The sequence below is a fragment of the Antedon bifida genome, chromosome 6, assembly GCF_963402885.1.
Source record: "Antedon bifida chromosome 6, ecAntBifi1.1, whole genome shotgun sequence".
NCBI lineage: Eukaryota > Metazoa > Echinodermata > Crinoidea > Comatulida > Antedonidae > Antedon > Antedon bifida.
The window spans coordinates 3,405,317-3,429,014 of NC_136231.1; the positions used below are offsets into that span (position 1 = coordinate 3,405,317).

Here is a 23,698-nt window from a genome sequence, read left to right on the forward strand (position 1 = left end):
ATTCATTTAAAAATGCTAAATAAAGTCAGATGTTAAAACCACAATTTCCAAAAATTCATTTTTATTTATCCACTATAAACTTTACAAAAGTGTTGTTTTAAACCACACTCCAAATAAAACAAAGAAAATAATGATAGGACATTAAAGAAGCAAACTTTGCTCTGCTACCTGTATAACATGGTTCAAATTTCGGAACGTCTATAAATTACTACGGAAATTCGGCCTAATATTTACGAACGTACGGAAATGAAGATAAATAGGGTACTACACGCATCGGAAATACAAAACTATACGCACAATTATGATTTGGCCTAAAAATTGGCCTTAGATTATGGAAAACCCCCGGCAAAACGCTATAATTATGGACAAATCGATTATTAGCCTTGGCAATATGCCTAATATTTAAAAGGAATGAATATAGGCTATATTTCGTTTGTCGATAAATTTTTGAATTCATGTGTGAATGATTGATCCATTAGAGGTAATCTGTGATGGCTCTAGTAACACTGCTATGCGTGGGTACTTTGTGACTAACGTAGTATGCTACATACACGAGCCTAGATAGGGAAGATCTGTACTGTCGTTCATTGCGAGAGGAGGGGGAAGTCCGGTAATGTGTCATGAAAAATGTAACAAGTCAGAGATGAAATAAAATCACTAACATTTAGCTGATTGTCGTTGTTTTAGTCGTCGTCAGAAGTTTATCGACCGACATCTATTTCTCATGTGTAGTAGAGCGTTTCTTTGATTGAATAGTGTTGTTTGTATTATAACAAAAGTTCATTTTGGATTTTCAGTAAATTACCAATGGTTTATTCAAAGTCAAACTGTAACTAATCCCTCACTATTCATTCAAAATGTTATTGTTATACTACTATATTGTTGAAAAATGGATTGCGTGATATGAAAATGGATTGATAGTAAAATGTAATAAAGATACGTTCTTGTCTGGTTATTAGGTATTCATGCTCTGATGAAGCAGAGGATTATTTTTGTAGCGTTCCATTTAAAATAAATTTTATTACAAAGAAATATTTTGGTTGTGAAGGTCGTTTTAACAATTAGGCTAATATCAAAACATTCAACAATGATAAAAAGAAACATAAGTGTGTGAAATGTGAGCACGTACCATTCAGCGGTTTCGGAGGAGATACGTAAAATTACTAGACAAATTTAGTAGCAGCAATATATATATATCCACCAGTATACAGTAGGCACAGCTATGCCACCGTATACAGTAGCCACCGAGAGTCTGTCCAATCGAATTGGAACAATACAATGAAAGCCCCAGTGGCCTAATGGTTAGAACATCTGCATATCAAGCAGAAGGTTCCGGGTTTGAATCTCAGTTAGGGCTTTCTCTCATTCTCACAGGTTTCGTCATTTTTATTGTTTCTAATTAATTAAATTTCATTATATCACCGGGCGGATTAGAATTTATTCTGTGCCTATATATATATATATATATATATATATGTGTGTGTGTGTTTAAAATAGGCGTCATATTGGATTTCAACATGGCGGCTGTTTACAACTTTAATAACAATATATTTGGAATCCTCAGTCTCACAAACATAGACATCGTTTTTAACTTTCTATGTTACTTATAAGTCAAGTTATAAGCCAAAATACGTGTTAAATGGCGGCCATCTTGGATTTCAACATGGCGGCTGAAATAGAATATTTACAACTTTTTAGTAACAATATATTTAGAATCCTCAGTATCACAAACATAGGTAAAGACATCATTTTTAACCTACTATGTTACTTAAAAGTCAAGTTAATAAGGCAAAATATGTTTAAAATGGCGGCCATCTTGGATTTCAAACATGGCGGCTGAAATAGAATATTTACAACTTTAATAACAGTATATTTGGAATCTTCATATCACAAACATAGGTATAGAAACCATTTTTAACTTGCTACGTCACTTAGAAGTCAAGTTATAAGCCAAAATAAGTCTGAAATGGCGGCCATTTTGTTTTTCACATTTTAAGGGTGAAGATCTAAAAATTGAGCCTAGTAAACAGCAGATTTGAATTCAGCACCCCGAAATTACCCTAAAACACATGTTTTTTTGCTTTTAACACGAAATGCCTACAGCATTTCATTTTTCTCAAATCTGGACTAGTCTATATAGCAACATCTAGACACTTTTTATTTAAATAAAATTGTAACATAGTCATAATAATAATAATTTACCAATTTGGCCTTTTATTAGTTTTCCAGATCCAGATAACATTGCATGGGCCTAGTTGAAGAATCTGATTCCCTCAATCAGCGCCATGTTACGCCACCAATGTTTTCATGGATTAGGGCCCTATACTTTTTTCAAACGTTCTTGGCTCCACAAACCTTTCATACACATGCATCGAAATTCATTTTTAGGACTCCTTTACGATGCAAATCAGAAAGTATTTGAAATTCCTCTCCAAAATGATGTGTTTTTTTTGTACTTTTCCATATTTCATAATAATGAAATGGTAGGCTGCGATTATGATAATCATTATAGAATGGCCAAAATCCATACAAATTGACGTTATCACACATTGATAATGCTGCATTAACCACGAAAAAACCTACAAAAATAAACATAAACAATTCATGGTATACATTGTTATAATCGTACGAAATAAGTATAATATTTGAAATTGGCAAACTGAGGTTAATATGTGGCTACTTAAACATAATCAGGATGTTTGGAAAAAATTTAGAAATTCCGTAAGTTGGGACACTTGTTATCGACAATGAAAATGCGTATTCATTTAATCATTCATATAACCATAGACCTGAAACAATAACTCAACAAAACAAAATACAGAAAATAAATTAAGTGCTCAAAAACTGAGGAAAATACTACGACAGAGGACGTGCTAATGACACAATATTGAAGATAACGAGTTTAAAAAAAAGTTTGTGTGCCAGTATATCGAATTCTGATAATCACTATGAGGCATAGTCTGTTGAATAGCTATTTGCAAGAAAGAAAAAGAAGTCTAGATAAACATACTTGGCAAATACTTTTCAAGTAAGGTCTAGACCTATTTTGCCAAATAAATAACAAGAAAACACTAACCTGAACTTAAAACCGACGTCATATTCCAGAACTTAGCAACTGCTAGAAAGTTATCTGGTCGCATAAAGAGTGAACGATCGGCTAACGTGGCATTTTTGGAGAGGAGATTTGCAGCACCGAAACATAGCTTTGTACTACCACCTTCATGAAAGCCAGGAAACAAAAAGTAAGCCCGGTCGTATTGCATTAAATAGTCCATAAATTTATATCCGTTTTCCGTCGTACCATTTACATCTGAAATCTGCCTAAATCTTTAAACCAAAATGAACATTTGTGAGTTGCATTTTCACCCAATTCCCAGTCCTGTATCTCCATATCCTACTATTTATTTAGATACAGCATCTCATTTATATCACATTCAGTGCCTGTATGATGTAAGGTTTAGGGTTAGGTTACTCCTAAACAACACCTGTGATGTTGTATTAACAAATATTCCTATGATGGTTCGGAAATAGATATACAGTACCGAGAACAAACTAAATTGTAAAATATTATAGGTTTACAGTAGTCTAGGGTGATTGTAACATACCGTTTTCTAATGAGTGACCCATTCACTGTGGTAAGATTGGTCTTTCTCCCAGCATCATTCGTGAATGGTTTGATTGGTGGTGCATTAAATCTAATAATTCAAACAATATTTAGTAAATTTTTGTCCTTCTAATCTACTAAGAATAGAAAGAAAGAAAGAAAGAAAGAAAGAGAGAGAGAAAGAAAGAAAGAAAGAAAGAAAGAAAGAAAGAAAGAAAGAAAGAAGAAAGAAAGAAAGAAAGAAAGAAAGAAAGAAAGAAAGAAAGAAAGAAAGAAAGAAAGAAAGAAAGAAAGAAAGAAAGAAAGAAGAAAGAAAGAAAGAAAGAAAGAAGGAAGAAAGAAAGAAAGAAAGAAAGAAAGAAAAAAGAAAGAAAGAAAGAAAAAAAGAAAGAAAGAAAGAAAGAAAGAAAGAAAGAAAGAAAGAAAGAAAGAAAGAAAGAAGAAAGAAAGAAAGAAAGAAAGAAAGAAAGAAAAAAGAAAGAAAGAAAGAAAGAAAGAAAGAAAGAAAGAAAGAAAGAAAGAAAGAAAGAAAGAAAGAAAGAAAGAAAGAAAGAAAGAAAGAAAGAAAGAAAGAAAGAAAGAAAGAAAGAAAGAAAGAAAGAAAGAAAGAAAGAAAGAAAGAAAGAAAGAAAGAAAGAAAGAAAGAAAGAAAGAAAGAAAGAAAGAAAGAAAGAAAGAAAGAAAGAAAGAAAGAAAGAAAGAAAGAAAGAAAGAAAGAAAAAAGAAAGAAAGAAAGAAAGAAAAAAAGAAAGAAAGAAAGAAAGAAAGAAAGAAAGAAAGAAAGAGAAAGAAAGAAAGTAAGAAAGAAAGAAAGAAAGAAAGAAAGAAAGAAAGAAAGAAAGAAAGAAAGAAAGAAAGAAAGAAAGAAAGAAAGAAAGAAAGAAAGAAAGAAAGAAAGAAAGAAAGAAAGAAAGAAAGAAAAAGAAAGAAAGTGATTCATTTCAGTATATAATTCCATGACCTTATTAAGTGTGTAATTAAAAAAAAGTTAAGTCTGTTGTAAGAGTAGGCGACTGCTCCTCTTTTAACGCCATCCTACGCCTATTTATACCTATCTAGAATGTCCAATTCAAAGCCTTTACCTAAAGACAAATTCAGCCTGATCGATGGCTTTTCCACAGCTTGAGTTTATTATGATACCACTATTACCGACAACAGAACAACTTGAGTAGCGCTTTTTAAACGGCAATTTCTATTTTAAAATGAAATATTATTTTGTATTAAAATTATACACTCAAGTACATTATTTGTATCGATTGGTTATTGTAAGCAAACATTAGACCATACAATTATAAAGAAGAGAGTATGGTTGAATGAATAAGAATACTGTAGTATGTTATACCAGGGAAGAGTTAAATTACAAGCTGTTATTTCATTTCCACAAGCTAATTCAATTCTTCCCTGGATATACATTAATACCTCATTTTGTGAATATTATTATTATATTATTATGTAAATATAGTGTGTGTGGAAAATCAATAAGAACAAAACAGTATACATAATTATTATTATTATCATTATCATTATCATTATCATTATCATTATCATTATCATTATCATTATCATTATCATTATCATTATCATTATCATTATCATTATCATTATCATTATCTCATTATCATTATCATTATCATTATCATTATCATTATCATTATCATTATCATTATCATTATCATTATCATTATCATTATCATTATCATTATCATTATCATTATCATTATCATTATCATTATCATTATCATTATCATTATCATTATCATTATCATTATCATTATCATTATCATTATCATTATCATTATCATTATCATTATCATTATCATTATCATTATCATTATCATTATCATTATCATTATCATTATCATTATCATTATCATTATCATTATCATTATCATTATCATTATCATTATCATTATCATTATCATTATCATTATCATTATCATTATCATTATCATTATCATTATCATTATCATTATCATTATCATTATCATTATCATTATCATTATCATTATCATTATCATTATCATTATCATTATCATTATCATTATCATTATCATTATCATTATCATTATCATTATCATTATCATTATCATTATCATTATCATTATCATTATCATTATCATTATCATTATCATTATCATTATCATTATCATTATCATTATCATTATCATTATCATTATCATTATCATTATCATTATCATTATCATTATCATTATCATTATCATTATCATTATCATTATCATTATCATTATCATTATCATTATCATTATCATTATCATTATCATTATCATTATCATTATCATTATCATTATCATTATCATTATCATTATCATTATCATTATCATTATCATTATCATTATCATTATCATTATCATTATCATTATCATTATCATTATCATTATCATTATCATTATCATTATCATTATCATTATCATTATCATTATCATTATCATTATCATTATCATTATCATTATCATTATCATTATCATTATCATTATCATTATCATTATCATTATCATTATCATTATCATTATCATTATCATTATCATTATCATTATCATTATCATTATCATTATCATTATCATTATCATTATCATTATTATTATTATTGTGTGAATTAGGCCTTTTACTTTGTGATATTCTATTTATCTATTTCAAATACATTGTTCCCCTGTTGAATATCCAATAGTGTCACATAATATATGGCCAAATATGCATATCAAGCAGGCGGTCTGAGTTCGAGTCTCGGTTGGGGCGACATTTTCTCATTCTCACAGATTTCCTCATCTTTATCGTTTCAAATTAATTAATTAAATTTCAGTATATCACCGGGCGGTTTAGAATTAATGTTCTTTGCCTAATGTGTTTATATGTATGGTCTTTTTATAAAATGAAAATGGCCTATGGCCCAAAGTATGATATTATTAATTTTCATTTGGGGGGATGTGGGGGGAACAATAGATATTTAATGTTGAGAAAAAAATAAGATACTTGCACATTTTGGAATTATTAAGACGTATGTCCTATACTATTACTGTATTCACTCTAAATCATATTGCGGAATTTTAATACGGAAAAACAACCTAATCTTAGACCCATCAACATTAAATTGGTGATAGGAACTATGGTCAAAATGTGTAGGCCTACCCTGTCCTTTCGTAATGGAATCCAAGTGTCGTAACGGTGTAAATACCGATCAGCAGTGATATTTAATATCTCTTTCTTATCTTTATGGCATTGAAATATTATAATAGATTGAGTTTTTTTTTCTTTGGTTTCTTTATTTGGTTCCACACCAAGATCATTGATCCATCAAGGCGTTTAATGAAACAAATTATGAAGATATTGACTAATTCCAAATGCTGCCATTTACCTTCCTTAATTAACGGATAGATCTATTATCCAAACATAATATATTGCAATTGTAATAATGCTTTGTTTATGTAGAGCATCTTGTATATTATTATGTTTGTCTTGTAAACAGGATTGCCACCTTTAAGAAGGATAGTGAATGAATTCGCTTATGGATATCCTTGGCAATTTCCCTAAATATATAATAAAAAATAAAAAAATTATGTGTATTATTAAAATAAATATAATCACACCTTTATCAACTGACTATGTAGTTTACCGGTCAGTGTATGTAATCTTTGTTTTAAAAACACGTATGGTATTTTTTGTCTTGGTTTCAAATTTTCTTGACTGGCAAACATGGCATCAGTAATATTCGGGTCGTTGTAATTTGTTCCATACATTCGTTTTCTATATCATCAAAAAGAAAAAGAAAACAGTAAATTTATCTAAATTCCTGAAAAGATAATTTGGCAACAATAAACCAATTGTAAATCTGGAATTAAGAACATTGCCTAATCACCATATCAAAGTACCAAATAAATACTCAGGAATGAATACACAGGGGCAAATGAGTTAAGCTTTAAGTCCTAGGATCAAGGTAAATCAAGGTAAAGTTTTTTTTCTTTCTGTTAATTGTATGGCATGTTTTAAATGTCTTTAAACAAAATATTGGAAGTTTATTTCTAGCCGAAATACTAAGCGTACAGTACATTGTTTCTCGCAGGCCTACACTCTCTCTCTCTGGGCTAAACCATTGAGACTTTCTACTCATGCGAAATACTAAGCGTACAGTACATTGTTTCTCGCAGGCCTACACTCTCTCTCTCTGGGCTAAACCATTGAGACTTTCTACTCATGCGAAATACTAAGCGTACAGTACATTGTTTCTCGCAGGCCTACACTCTCTCTCTGGGCTAAACCATTGAGACTTTCTACTCATGCGTATTTTATTATATTGTTATGTTTTAATGTATACTACAGTACCGTATTATGTTTCCATATCATGTATACTAGACAGCTTTAATCAATTAACTTGCAATTATTGTATTGATGTAATGTAATTCTTCTATTTATTTTACACGCCGTAATGTTGGTATATTCTGTACAAATAAGCTTATTTCTTATAGTTCAATACCCCTTTTCTACACTAGTATAATAACATAAATGCACAGCAGTATTTAAAGCAGTTAATTCTTTTACCAATTTTATACACAAAACATTCAACAATGATAAAACGAAATACAGTCTATTTATTCTCTTTCCTTAGGCATATTGCCGAGGCTAAATAATCGATTTGTTCATAATTAATGCATTTTGCCGGGATGTTTTCCATACTTTAAGGCCATAATTGCAAGAATAGATTTGTATTTCCGTGTAGTACCCTATATCTTCATTTCCATTTTTAGGTCAAATTTCTGTTTCCAACCCCTTCCTCAATATAAGATTATATAATTTCAACCTACCTAAGTTCGACGAGATTTGAGTGATTTTTTGTCCATGGTTGTAACAGTAATTCTATAAGGTCTTGTTTATTTGTAAAATTGTGGCCCAGGTCTTCAATAAAAGCATATTTTTCCTTTTTTTTCGGCAAAGAATATGTGTACACTGCGTTGACCACCGCTGCTATCGTATCCGTTTTACGTAGGTCACATGTGCATTGCTTCTCGGCTGGTGTATTTTGGGTAATGGCATTTCTGTATTTAGTAATAAAAAAGATACGACATTGATCTAATTTTCTTATCAATATTCATTTACGTAATTACACTGAAGATAAAGAGTCAACCACCCATCATCACCAAACAACCTTTAACAACATTATGCCTAAAATACCTTCCAAATCCAATACTTTTACTTTCGTCCACGTGCTGTTCTTGGCCCATACTGATCAACATGTCAAATTCCACAAATTATCCAGAAACTGGACACGGTGCTTGGCAAAATATATTGTTTTCCGTAAAACTTCGTATTTCAAACAAACTTATTGAAATATGTCTTATTTCCTAAATTTTATTTTGATATATATTTTTCATAATAAGTATTATATGCCTTATACAACTTACTCGTTCATTGCCACTTTGTAGACGATAATAATGACTCCAATTAATATAACCCCATTCCTTATGTTACGTGATTTCTTTAAACAGCGTGCCATCGTTATTGATACTGGAATTTAACTAAATAGAAAGAAAGAAGAATAATAATGATAAAAAAAATATCAACTCTTTTATTTTTCAGAAATAAAAAAATGGAAATTAAAAATGGAAATATAACTCAATATATCGACTTTTAACATTAAAACAACATTTTTTCTAAAGATCTAGGTCTATCAAAGGACAGTACGGTCCTTTTATTAGGACATAATATTTATTTAATTTTTCTATTTAAAATCTCAAAAAGAGTGATGTTGTTACTGTTCTTATTTATCATGACGTCATTTGATTTCATCAAATTCATTTTGTTTTATGCAACAAAAAAGGTATGTTTATCCAGGAAAGAGTGAAATTTCTCTCTTCCCTGGGTTTATCTATAATTTATTGTTGATTATTATCGGCCTAGTGTAATTAGGCTTTAATAGTAGACTACCATACGGTACGGATCAATAATTATTTCTTAGACAATAGTCATCTTTGAAGATTTTGTTTTGAAAATTAATTATTCATGTGTATTAATGTATTAATCGTATTAAGCAAATAGTAATCACCGCTTATAGAGAAGAGTGAAATTATTAATTTTACTCTTCCCTGATATACCATTGTTTTGTGCTGTGTTGTAGGTCTAGAATTGTAACAAGTCCATATACATAATGGCTACAGTCGCGTGCTCAAGTTAGTGTTTACCGACCAACCGACCGACCGACATAGTAAGCTGTAGAGTCGCGCTTGAAATTAAATGCAAGTAAAGTGTCATGCCAAAACCTTTCAGAATACAACTACTGTACCAACAATTCCACGACAAATTAAAAACAAATCTTAGAAGAAAAACTTTATGACCCTTTTAGATAAGTAACCATTCGAGTGGTGATTTGTGGTAGGATATTATACTCAGTATCACAGTCTTTCCTGATTTACCTGATTTGAACAACTTCGAATCTTCCAGAGAATTTGTGTTAAGGATCATTCTGTGAAATGTGCAAAAGGTCACACTTGAACCATGGAGAAATTTACAGTATACCTCCATGGTTGAACTGATTTAAATTTAAACATGGTGTTCATGAAGAATACTTTATGTAATCATCTAGTGTGACCGATTCTTTTTTAAATTGTAATATTATAACAATAGCATGCCTAACAAAGTTAGTTTCAGTTCCGTTTTAATGAACGGTTAAATACACTGAAAAACTAATTCCTTTGACATTGAATTTTTGTCTGATTATAGTGCCTTAGCGTACACGTCAGATTACTCAACCAATAATTATTGTTAACAAGTCTTCACAATAATGACCTTAAATTAACGCTAGCAAAATTGAATATAAAAATGTTCGCATAAATGTAGATATTTTATATATAAATGTTCGCATTGTAGAATACTGTAGTTATAGGTGTCAAGTCAAGCAAATACACCATTTAAAACTTTCCATTTGATTTCGAATGTTTCCAAAAACCAAAGAAAATAATGTTGTCTCTGAAATTGGAAGTTAGCCTTACACTTGTTGATATGTTTTAATCCTAACCAAAATGTCGAAACTGGCTTACTTATTTACACAAATATGTTCCACCGTTCAATCTGTTTACAATTGGGAAGTTTATTTTCCTCTTTCCCAATTAACTTCAGGAATTTTTTTTGTGATTTTGTGTAATTTAGAAATATTCCTCCCAATTGATATAGGCCTAGCTGTCTTTCTATTTCCTCCCATTAACAAGGCTTGACAAAATGTATACATATATATCGTATAGCTCTGCTAACTTTTCTGGCTGTTTACTTTATCGTTTTGATTTAGCTTTTCGCTTTTTTTTTTTGTATCTCCATTGAGATCCAGCCACTGATACCCACAGCATTGTCATTTTTTTCAGTAATTTGCCTTTGGATTTATATATCGTATTCAATATAGAAATATAGATAATGTTACTTACTGTACTGTTAAATATCCGTTTACACTTCTCGCAGACTTACAGATGATATGCGTATCCTGGGTGAAAACAGAAATGCTTTCGGTAGATCAAGACGCATGCGCACAAATGTATTGTGTATGTGAAAGGAACCGTGCCATCGCCAAGCTATCATGGGGCTATCATAAATTTTATAAAAATCCAAAGGCAAATTACTGAAAAATGACAATGCTGTGGGTATCAGTGGCTGGATCTCAATGGAGATACAAAAAAAAAGCTAAATCAAAACGATAAAGTAAAACAGCCAGTAAATATATATATTATGCTTGATATTTGGAAATTTAAAGACAACTGGCTCATTCTCATGACATAAGGATAGTTTGGGCCTTTATATTAATAATGCTTCAGTCTGTCATGGCCTGCATGATGCCGTCGCCAAGATTGGCAAAACTCTATAAAACAGTGAAACACTTACGGAATACTTAATATTAGGGCCTACTCTCATTGTACTTATTTTATTTGTGTATTTTCATTTGATTCTCTATGCTACAGTTAACCCAAACTGAGATACCATAGTCCATGCATGGTTGTATTATGGTTAGATATACTTTTATATTGGTGACTTAACAAAAGCTTATCTTATTAAAATCTCGAGTTTGTGTATAATCTTCAATGGAAATATTAAATAGCAACCCCTCTAATTCTCTCATTGTACTTATTCAGATCTGACATTAACAATGGTCATAAATGTTTGGCTGGAGGTGGTTTTAACAAAGGTAGTTTATAGAAATCAATGTGCAAAGCAAACCCCACTACTATGTAACGAGAAGCACGTGAGACAAGACAATAAATTGTCGGCTGTTTAAAAATGTGGTTTGTGGCGTAAACGGGTATGCTCCGTTTTGAGTAGGGCCTACTCTCATCTATAGACTGGGTTCGAACCTCCACGGATATATATATATTTTTGTTATTATTATGACGAAATCGACAACGCCTAAAGGTGAAATCGACAGCAGAGTTTCAGTTATTTTACAAAACGTTATTTGAAATACAACATCGATTTTGTTTTCATATTTTATTTCATTCATATTTTCTATAGAAAAGTGTGAACTATAATACGAAAAAAAAGACGCACGTATCGCGCGGGTTGTGCCAAAACATGTGAAGTGGACTGTTACTTGTCGTTAGCTGAAGGGTATTGTCGGTATTTGCTGTCAGGAGAATAAATGCAACAGCGCCACCAATATGCAGTTGACGTCTCAATTTCTAATTGTTGTATTTACTTGTTCTTCTTGATATGATTATATACGTTACTTGTTCGAGTATGGTTTTAACCTCAAACCTACGTTTATTCATAAATTATCCTATACTATAAAGTATTATAATATTAGACATTTTTTTAGTACATCTGAACGTAAATCACTTTATTATTCGAGAACTACTTGTCCAAAAAGCTTCTTGTACAAGATTTAAAATTTGTGATTTGTAATTTTAAATCATAAATTGATTTAATTTACAGGTTTTTTTTATAGGAGTAGTTTTAAAAAAACCTATTTCAAAATCACCCGTTTGTTTTTGGCGTTGCTGTTCTATTGTTAGTCAACATAATCTATGGTTAGTTAAAAGGGTTACATATTACACCAAATTCGCATACACATGCTTGTAGTGAAATTAGTCTAAATCACACACAGCAATAAGACACACACAAATATTTTCTCGGAGAAATCTTATGTAGGAGAATTTTGCAGTAGGCGGAGGTATGCACTCTCGGAGTGGCTTTCTAGTTTAAAAATAAAACAAACAAAAATGACTAAAAGAAATCGCATAATTTATTTTAGTATTCAGTAGATTCAATAATTTTGTACAGAAACCTGATGTAATGTTAAACATGTTAAATAAAAATGTTCCCTTCACAATTATCGATTTTATAAACAATAAGGCTTTAATATTCAATATTTCAAACCATAGCAGTTTCCTGTTTGAGATGGAAGCAAAAAAAAGTAACAACGGTACTTACATGAAAGTTGAGGGCAGCATACTGACATTAATTTGGGACGAGAACTGAATTGAAATGACTCAACCAAAAGTCGAGAGCAGTATAATGCTATGTGAAGAAGGAGTAGGCCGTATACCAATGTGACTTATTATCTATAATATTGCACAAACCTAAGTCATTTTGTTTAAACTAGTTAAAAATATAGCTAATGTTATTAAGCCAATTATGCTAAAAAATATAACTAACAAGAACTGAAAAAAAAACCATAACTAACATTGTGCAAGAACTGAACAAAAAACAGACATTGTGTGTAAAAAGGCCTATCACCAGAAATTGTGAGAAATGCTTATACATAAACGTAACTTGATTGTAAATCAAGTAAAATTGAGTTAAAATCAAATAAAATCTAGGTGCGATATCAAAGTATAATAGTTTAAAATTAAATTAAAAAACGTACTGTGAAAAAAAACCAAATAAAGTTATTGTATTGTGAGCCGCACAATGCAACGATAAGATTTTAAAGGATATTTTGAAATTCTAAAACTCCTTGGTATGAATAATTTAATTCAATCAATTAAATAAGTAATCATTTTATCATTTTTTAAATTAAAAAAATAATGTTTTTAATCAATAATTTCTTCAGAATACCTTCTACTATTATAGGTATAGCAACATCTAGACACTTTTTATTTAAATAAAATTGTAACATAGTCATAATAATAATAATTTACCAATTTGGCCTTTTAGTAGTTTTCCAGATCCAGATAACATTGCATGGGCCTAGTTGAAGAATCTGATTCCACCAATCAGCGCCATTTTACGCCACCAATGTTTTTCATGGATTAGGGCCCTATACTTTTTTTCAAACGTTCTTGGCTCCACAAACCTTTCATACACATGCATCGAAATTCATTTTTAGGACTCCTTTACGATGCAAATCAGAAAGTATTTGAAATTCCTCTCCAAAATGATGTGTTTTTCTTGTCATTTTCATTATTTCAAAATAATGATATGGTAGGCTGCGATTATGATAATCATTATAGAATGGCCAAAATCCATACAAATTGACGTTATCACACATTGATAATGCTGCATTAACTACGAAAAAACCTACAAAAATAAACATAAACAATTCATGGTATACATTGTTATAATCGTACAAAATAAGTATAATATTTGAAATTGGCAAACTGAGGTTAATATGTGGCTACTTAAACATAATCAGGATGTTTGGAAAAAATTTAGAAATTCCGTAAGTTGGGACACTTGTTATCGACCATGAAAATGCGTATTCATTTAATCATTCATATAACCATAGACCTGAAACAATAACTCAACAAAACAAAATACAGAAAATAAATTAAGCGCTCAAAAACTGAGGAAAATACTACGACAGAGGACGTGCTAATGACACAATATTGAAGATAACGAGTTTTAAAAAAAGTTTGTGTGCCAGTATATCGAATTCTGATAATCACTATGAGGCATAGTCTGTTGAATAGCTATTTGCAAGAAAGAAAAAAAAGTCTAGATAAACATACAAAGCAAGTAAACATACTTGGCAAATACTTGGCAAGTAAGGTCTATAGACCTATTTTGCCAAATAAATAACAAGAAAACACTAACCTGAACTTAAAACCGACGTCATATTCCAGAACTTAGCAACTGCAAGATAGTTATCTGGTCGCATAAAGAGTGAACGATCGGCTAACGTGGCATTTTTGGAGAGGAGATTCGCAGCACCGAAACATAGCTTTGTACTACCACCTTCATGAAAGCCAGGAAACAAAAAGTAAGCCCGGTCGTATTGCATTAAATAGTCCATAAATTTATATCCGTTTTCCGTCGTACCATTTACATCTGAAATCTGCCTAAATCTTTAAACCAAAATGAAAATTTGTAATGAGTTGCATTTTCACCCAATTCCCAGTCCTGTATCTCCATATCCTACTATTTATTTAGATACAGCATCTCATTTATATCACATTCAGTGCCTGTATGATGTAAGGTTTAGGGTTAGGTTACTCCTAAACAACACCTGTGATGTTGTATTAACAAATATTCCTATGATGGTTCGGAAATAGATATACAGTACCGAGAACAAACTAAATTGTAAAATATTATAGGTTTACAGTAGTCTAGGGTGATTGTAACATACCGTTTTCTAATGAGTGATCCATTCACTGTGGTAAGATTGGTCTTTCGCCCAGCATCATTCGTGAATGGTTTGATTGGTGGTGCATTAAATCTAATAATTCAAACAATATTTAGTAAATTGTCGTCCTTCTAATCTACTAAGAATAGAAAGAAAGAAAGAAAGAAAGAAAGAAAGAAAGAAAGAAAGAAAGAAAGAAAGAAAGAAAGAAAGAAAGAAAGAAAGAAAGAAAGAAAGAAAGAAAGAAAGAAAGAAAGAAAGAAAGAAAGTGATTCATTTCAGTATATAATTCCATGATCTTTTTAAGTGTGTAATTCAAAAAAAGTTGAGTCTGTTGTAAGAGTAAGTGACTGCTCCTCTTTTAACGCCATCCTACGCCTATTTATACCTATCTAGAATGTCCAATTCAAAGCCTTTACCTAAAGACAAATTCAGCCTGATCGATGGCTTTTCCACAGCTTGAGTTTATTATGATACCACTATTGCCGACAACAGAACAACTTGAGTAGCGCTTTTTAAACGGCAATTTCTATTTTAAAATGAAATATTATTTTGTATTAAAATTATACACTCAATTACATTATTTGTATCGATTTGTTATTGTAAGCAAACGTTTAGACCATACAATTATAAAGAAGAGAGTATGGTTTATTTGTATCGATTGGTTATTGTAAGCAAACGTTTAGACCATACAATTATAAAGAAGAGAGTATGGTTTATTTGTATCGATTGGTTATTGTAAGCAAACATTTAGACCATACAATTATAAAGAAGAGAGTATGGTTGAATGAATAAGAATACTGTAGTATGTTATACCAGGGAAGAGTTAAATTACAAGCTGTTATTTCATTTCCACAAGCTAATTCAATTTAACTCTTCCCTGGATATACATTAATACCTCATTGTGTGAATATTATTATTATATTATTATGTAAATATAGTGTGTGTGGAAAATCACTAAGAACAAAACAGTATACATTCAAGATACCGCATACCTTATTGTGTGAATTAGGCCTTTTACTTTGTGATATTCTATTTATCTATCTCAAATACATTGTTCCCCTGTTGAATATCCAATAGTGTCACATAATATATGGCCAAATATGCATATCAAGCAGGCGGTCCGAGTTCGAGTCTCGGTTGGGGCGACATTTTCTCATTCTCACAGATTTCCTCATCTTTATCGTTTCAAATTAATTAATTAAATTTCAGTATATCACCGGGCGGTTTAGAATTAATGTTCTTTGCCTAATGTGTTTATATATATATATGTTGTATTAAAAATGAAGGCCTAATGAATATGATCAAAACTTGGATGAAATATTAAATTTAGCATATAGTGTTTATTCTATATTACTATATTATATATTTTTATTTAGAGGGGGCGGGGGGGGGAGGGTCTATAAAATGAAAATGGCCTATTGCCCAAAGTATGATATTATTAATTTTCATTTGGGGGGATGTGGGGGAACAATAGATATTTAATGGTGAGAAAAAAATAAGATACTTGCACATTTTGGAATTATTAAGACGTATGTCCTATACTATTACTGTATTCACTCTAAATCATATTGCGGAATTTTAATACGGAAAAACAACCTAATCTTAGACCCATCAACATTAAATTGGTGATAGGAACTATGGTCAAAATGTGTAGGCCTACCCTGTCCTTTCGTAATGGAATCCAAGTGTCGTAACGGTGTAAATACCGATCAGCAGTGATATTTAATATCTCTTTCTTATCTTTATGGCATTGAAATATTATAATAGATTGAGTTTTTTTTTCTTTGGTTTCTTTATTTGATTCCACACCAAGATCATTGATCCATCAAGGCGTTTAATGAAACAAATTATGAAGATATTGACTAATTCCAAATGCTGCCATTTACCTTCCTTAATTAACGGATAGATCTATTATCCAAACATAATATATTGCAATTGTAATAATGCTTTGTTTATGTAGAGCATCTTGTATATTATTATGTTTGTCTTGTAAACAGGATTGCCACCTTTAAGAAGGATAGTGAATGAATTCGCTTATGGATATCCTTGGCAATTTCCCTAAATATATAATAAAAAATAAAAAAATTATGTGTATTATTAAAATAAATATAATCACACCTTTATCAACTGACTATGTAGTTTACCGGTCAGTGTATGCAATCTTTGTTTTAAAAACACGTATGGTATTTTTTGTCTTGGTTTCAAATTTTCTTGACTGGCAAACATGGCATCAGTAATATTCGGGTCGTTGTAATTTGTTCCATACATTCGTTTTCTGTATCATCAAAAAGAAAAAGAAAACAGTAAATTTATTTAAATTCCTGAAAAGATAATTTGGCAACAATAAACCAATTGTAAATCTGGAATTAAGAACATTGCCTAATCACCATATCAAAGTACCAAATAAATACTCAGGAATGAATACACAGGGGCAAATGAGTTAAGCTTTAAGTCCTAGGATCAAGGTAAATCAAGGTAAAGTTTTTTTTCTTTCTGTTAATTGTATGGCATGTTTTAAATGTCTTTAAACAAACTATTGGAAGCTTATTTCTAGCCGAAATACTAAGCGTACAGTACATTGTATAGTTCAATACCCCTTTTCTACACTAGTATAATAAAATAAATGCACAGCAGTATTTAAAGCAGTTAATTCTTTTACCAATTTTACATTACATTACACATTCAACAATGATAAAACGAAATACAGTCTATTTATTCTCTTTCCTTAGGCATATTGCCGAGGCTAAATAATCGATTTGTTCATACTGAATGCATTTTGCCGGGGGGTTTTCCATACTTTAAGGCCATATCATAATTGCAAGAATAGATTTGTATTTCCGTGTAGTACCCTATATCTTCCTTTCCATTTTTAGGTCAAATTTCTGTTTCCAACCCCTTCCTCAATATAAGATTATATAATTTCAACCTACCTAAGTTCGACGAGATTTGAGTGATTTTTTGTCCATGGTTGTAACAGTAATTCTATAAGGTCTTGTTTATTTGTAAAATTGTGGCCCAGGTCTTCAATAAAAGCATATTTTTCCTTTTTTTTCGGCAAAGAATATGTGTACACTGCGTTGACCACCGCTGTTATCGTATCCGTTTTACGTAGGTCACATGTGCATTGCTTCTCGGCTGGTGTATTTTGGGTAATGGCATTTCTGTATTTAGTAATAAAAAAGATACGACATTGATCTAATTTTCTTATCAATATTCATTTACGTAATTACACTGAAGATAAAGAGTCAACCACCCATCATCACCAAACAACCTTTAACAACATTATGCCTAAAATACCTTCCAAATCCAATACTTTTACTTTCGTCCACGTGCTGTTCTTGGCCCATACTGAACAACATGTCAAATTCCACCAATTATCCAGAAACTGGACACGGTGCTTGGCAAAATATATTGTTTTCCGTAAAACTTCGTATTTCAAACAAACTTATTGAAATATGTCTTATTTCCTAAATTTTATTTTGATATATATTTTTAATAATAAGTAGTATATGCCCTATACAGCTTACTCGTTCATTGCCACTTTGTAGACGATAATAATGACTCCAATTAATATAACCCCATTCCTTATGTTACGTGATTTCTTTAAACAGCGTGCCATCGTTATTGATACTGGAATTTAACTAAATAGAAAAAAAGAAGAATAATAATGATGATTCAGAAATAAAAAAATGGAAATTAAAAATGGAAATATAACTCAATATATCGACTTTTAACATTAAAACAACATTTTTTCTAAAGATCTAGGTCTATCAAAGGACAGTACGGTACTTTTATTAAGGACATAATATTTATTTAATTTTTCTATTTAAAATCTCAAAAAGAGTGATGTTGTTACTGTTCTTATTTATCATGACGTCATTTGATTTCATCAAATTCATTTTGTTTTATGCAACAAAAAAGGTATGTTTATCCAGGAAAGAGCGAAATTTCTCTCTTCCCTGGGTTTATCTATAATGTATTGTTGATTATTATCGGCCTAGTGTAATTAGGCTTTAATAGTAGACTACCATACGGTACGGATCAATAATTATTTCTTAGACAATAGTCATCTTTGAACATGTAGATTTTGTTTTGAAAATTAATTATTCATGTGTATTAATGTATTAATCGTATTAAGCAAATAGTAATCACCGCTTATAGAGAAGAGTGAAATTATTAATTTTACTCTTCCCTGATATACCATTGTTTTGTGCTGTGTTGTAGGTCTAGAATTGTAACAAGTCCATATACATAATGGCTACAGTCGCGTGCTCAAGTTAGTGTTTACCGACCAACCGACCGACCGACATAGTAAGCTGTAGAGTCGCGCTTGAAATTAAATGCAAGTAAAGTGTCATGCCAAAACCTTTCAGAATACAACTACTGTACCAACAATTCCACGACAAATTAAAAACAAATCTTAGAAGAAAAACTTTATGACCCTTTTAGATAAGTAACCATTCGAGTGGTGATTTGTGGTAGGATATTATACTCAGTATCACAGTCTTTCCTGATTTACCTGATTTGAACAACTTCGAATCTTCCAGAGAATTTGTGTTAAGGATCATTCTGTGAAATGTGCAAAAGGTCACACTTGAACCATGGAGAAATTTACAGTATACCTCCATGGTTGAACTGATTTAAATTTAAACATGGTGTTCATGAAGAATACTTTATGTAATCATCTAGTGTGACCGATTCTTTTTCAAATTGTAATATTATAACAATAGCATGCCTAACAAAGTTAGTTTCAGTTCCGTTTTAATGAACGGTTAAAAACACTGAAAAACTAATTCCTTTGACATTGAATTTTTGTCTGATTATAGTGCCTTAGCGTACACGTCAGATTACTCAACCAATAATTATTGTTAACAAGTCTTCACAATAATGACCTTAAATTAACGCTAGCAAAATTGAATATAAAAATGTTCGCATAAATGTAGATATTTTATATATAAATGTTCGCATTGTAGAATACTGTAGTTATAGGTGTCAAGTCAAGCAAATACACCATTTAAAACTTTCCATTTGATTTCGAATGTTTCCACCAAAGTTGCATTTTTTTTAATAAATAACTTTCTATATTAGATTTTGATTTAATACAATTAATTAGGTCTTTCGTAGTATTCTTTAACTCTACGTCGATGTATTGCTTAAAGTAAAATGTGATTTAAAGCACTATAAAACGGATCAAAACCAAAGAAAATAATGTTGTCTCTGAAATTGGAAGTTAGCCTTACACTTGTTGATATGTTTTAATCCTAACCAAAATGTCGAAACTGGCTTACTTATTTACACAAATATGTTTTATTTTCCTCTTTCCCAATTAACTTCAGGATTTTTTTTTTGTGATTTTGTGTAATTTAGAAATATTCCTCCCAATTGATATAGGCCTAGCTGTCTTTCTATTTCCTCCCATTAACAAGGCTTGACAAAATGTATACATATATATCGTATAGCTCTGCTAACTTTTCTGGCTGTTTACTTTATCGTTTTGATTTAGCTTTTCGCTTTTTTTTTTTGTATCTCCATTGAGATCCAGCCACTGATACCCACAGCATTGTCATTTTTTTCAGTAATTTGCCTTTGGATTTATATATCGTATTCAATATAGAAATATAGATAATGTTACTTACTGTACTGTTAAATATCCGTTTACACTTCTCGCAGACTTACAGATGATATGCGTATCCTGGGTGAAAACAGAAATGCTTTCGGTAGATCAAGACGCATGCGCACAAATGTATTGTGTATGTGAAAGGAACCGTGCCATCGCCAAGCTATCATGGGGCTATCATAAATTTTATAAAAATCCAAAGGCAAATTACTGAAAAAATGACAATGCTGTGGGTATCAGTGGCTGGATCTCAATGGAGATACAAAAAAAAAGCTAAATCAAAACGATAAAGTAAAACAGCCAGTAAATATATATATTATGCTTGATATTTGGAAATTTAAAGACAACTGGCTCATTCTCATGACATAAGGATAGTTTGGGCCTTTATATTAATAATGCTTCAGTCTGTCATGGCCTGCATGATGCCGTCGCCAAGATTGGCAAAACTCTATAAAACAGTGAAACACTTACGGAATACTTAATATTAGGGCCTACTCTCATTGTACTTATTTTATTTGTGTATTTTCATTTGATTCTCTATGCTACAGTTAACCCAAACTGAGATACCATAGTCCATGCATGGTTGTATTATGGTTAGATATACTTTTATATTGGTGACTTAACAAAAGCTTATCTTATTAAAATCTCGAGTTTGTGTATAATCTTCAATGGAAATATTAAATAGCAACCCCTCTAATTCTCTCATTGTACTTATTCAGATCTGACATTAACAATGGTCATAAATGTTTGGCTGGAGGTGGTTTTAACAAAGGTAGTTTATAGAAATCAATGTGCAAAGCAAACCCCACTACTATGTAACGAGAAGCACGTGAGACAAGACAATAAATTGTCGGCTGTTTAAAAATGTGGTTTGTGGCGTAAACGGGTATGCTCCGTTTTGAGTAGGGCCTACTCTCATCTATAGACTGGGTTCGAACCTCCACGGATATATATATATTTTTGTTATTATTATGACGAAATCGACAACGCCTAAAGGTGAAATCGACAGCAGAGTTTCAGTTATTTTACAAAACGTTATTTGAAATACAACATCGATTTTGTTTTCATATTTTATTTCATTCATATTTTCTATAGAAAAGTGTGAACTATAATACGAAAAAAAAGACGCACGTATCGCGTGGTTGTGCCAAAACATGTGAAGTGGACTGTTACTTGTCGTTAGCTGAAGGGTATTGTCGGTATTTGCTGTCAGGAGAATAAATGCAACAGCGCCACCAATATGCAGTTGACGTCTCAATTTCTAAATGATTATATACGTTACTTGTTCGAGTATGGTTTTAACCTCAAACCTACGTTTATTCATAAATTATCCTATACTATAAAGTATTATAATATTAGACATTTTTTTTGTACATCTGAACGTAAATCACTTTATTATTCGAGAACTACTTGTCCAAAAAGCTTCTTGTACAAGATTTAAAATTTGTGATTTGTAATTTTAAATCATAAATTGATTTAATTTACAGGTTTTTTTATAGGAGTAGTTTTAAAAAAACCTATTTCAAAATCACCCGTTTGTTTTTGGCGTTGCTGTTCTATTGTTAGTCAACATAATCTATGGTTAGTTAAAAGGGTTACATATTACACCAAATTCGCATACACATGCTTGTAGTGAAATTAGTCTAAATCACACACAGCAATAAGACACACACAAATATTTTCTCGGAGAAATCTTATGTAGGAGAATTTTGCAGTAGGCGGAGGTATGCACTCTCGGAGTGGCTTTCTAGTTTAAAAATAAAACAAACAAAAATGACTAAAAGAAATCGCATAATTTATTTTAGTATTCAGTAGATTCAATAATTTTGTACAGAAACCTGATGTAATGTTAAACATGTTAAATAAAAATGTTCCCTTCACAATTATCGATTTTATAAACAATAAGGCTTTAATATTCAATATTTCAAACCATAGCAGTTTCCTGTTTGAGATGGAAGCAAAAAAAAGTAACAACGGTACTTACATGAAAGTTGAGGGCAGCATACTGACATTAATTTGGGACGAGAACTGAATTGAAATGACTCAACCAAAAGTCGAGAGCAGTATAATGCTATGTGAAGAAGGAGTAGGCCGTATACCAATGTGACTTATTATCTATAATATTGCACAAACCTAAGTCATTTTGTTTAAACTAGTTAAAAATATAGCTAATGTTATTAAGCCAATTATGCTAAAAAATATAACTAACAAGAACTGAAAAAAAACCATAACTAACATTGTGCAAGAACTGAACAAAAAACAGACATTGTGTGTAAAAAGGCCTATCACCAGAAATTGTGAGAAATGCTTATACATAAACGTAACTTGATTGTAAATCAAGTAAAATTGAGTTAAAATCAAATAAAATCTAGGTGCGATATCAAAGTATAATAGTTTAAAATTAAATTAAAAAACGTACTGTGAAAAAAAACCAAATAAAGTTATTGTATTGTGAGCCGCACAATGCAACGATAAGATTTTAAAGGATATTTTGAAATTCTAAAACTCCTTGGTATGAATAATTTAATTCAATCAATTAAATAAGTAATCATTTTATCATTTTTTAAATTAAAAAAATAATGTTTTTAATCAATAATTTCTTCAGAATACCTTCTACTATTATAGGTATAGCAACATCTAGACACTTTTTATTTAAATAAAATTGTAACATAGTCATAATAATAATAATTTACCAATTTGGCCTTTTAGTAGTTTTCCAGATCCAGATAACATTGCATGGGCCTAGTTGAAGAATCTGATTCCACCAATCAGCGCCATTTTACGCCACCAATGTTTTTCATGGATTAGGGCCCTATACTTTTTTTCAAACGTTCTTGGCTCCACAAACCTTTCATACACATGCATCGAAATTCATTTTTAGGACTCCTTTACGATGCAAATCAGAAAGTATTTGAAATTCCTCTCC

The 23,698-nt window shown here is 30.8% G+C and overlaps 2 protein-coding genes across 2 annotated transcripts; both read right to left on the minus strand.

The window, feature by feature from the left end:
* Nucleotides 1–1,972: 1,972 nt before the first annotated feature.
* On the minus strand, nt 1,973–11,058 carry LOC144845604 (alpha-N-acetylneuraminide alpha-2,8-sialyltransferase-like). The gene is made up of 8 exons (XM_078703034.1): nt 11,026–11,058; nt 9,016–9,129; nt 8,419–8,649; nt 7,207–7,363; nt 4,687–4,796; nt 3,606–3,695; nt 3,077–3,327; nt 1,973–2,579 (listed from the first exon to the last, which is right to left on the minus strand). The coding sequence occupies exons 2-8, from the start codon at nt 9,105–9,107 to the stop codon at nt 2,359–2,361; spliced, it is 1,152 nt and encodes a 383-aa protein (XP_078559160.1). The 5' UTR covers nt 9,108–9,129; nt 11,026–11,058; the 3' UTR covers nt 1,973–2,358.
* Nucleotides 11,059–13,413: 2,355 nt separating this feature from the next.
* Nucleotides 13,414–20,820, minus strand: LOC144845605 (alpha-N-acetylneuraminide alpha-2,8-sialyltransferase-like). The gene is made up of 8 exons (XM_078703035.1): nt 20,792–20,820; nt 18,683–18,796; nt 18,086–18,316; nt 17,274–17,430; nt 15,572–15,681; nt 15,156–15,245; nt 14,624–14,874; nt 13,414–14,107 (listed from the first exon to the last, which is right to left on the minus strand). The coding sequence occupies exons 2-8, from the start codon at nt 18,772–18,774 to the stop codon at nt 13,887–13,889; spliced, it is 1,152 nt and encodes a 383-aa protein (XP_078559161.1). The 5' UTR covers nt 18,775–18,796; nt 20,792–20,820; the 3' UTR covers nt 13,414–13,886.
* Between the last annotated feature and the right edge of the window lie 2,878 nt (nt 20,821–23,698).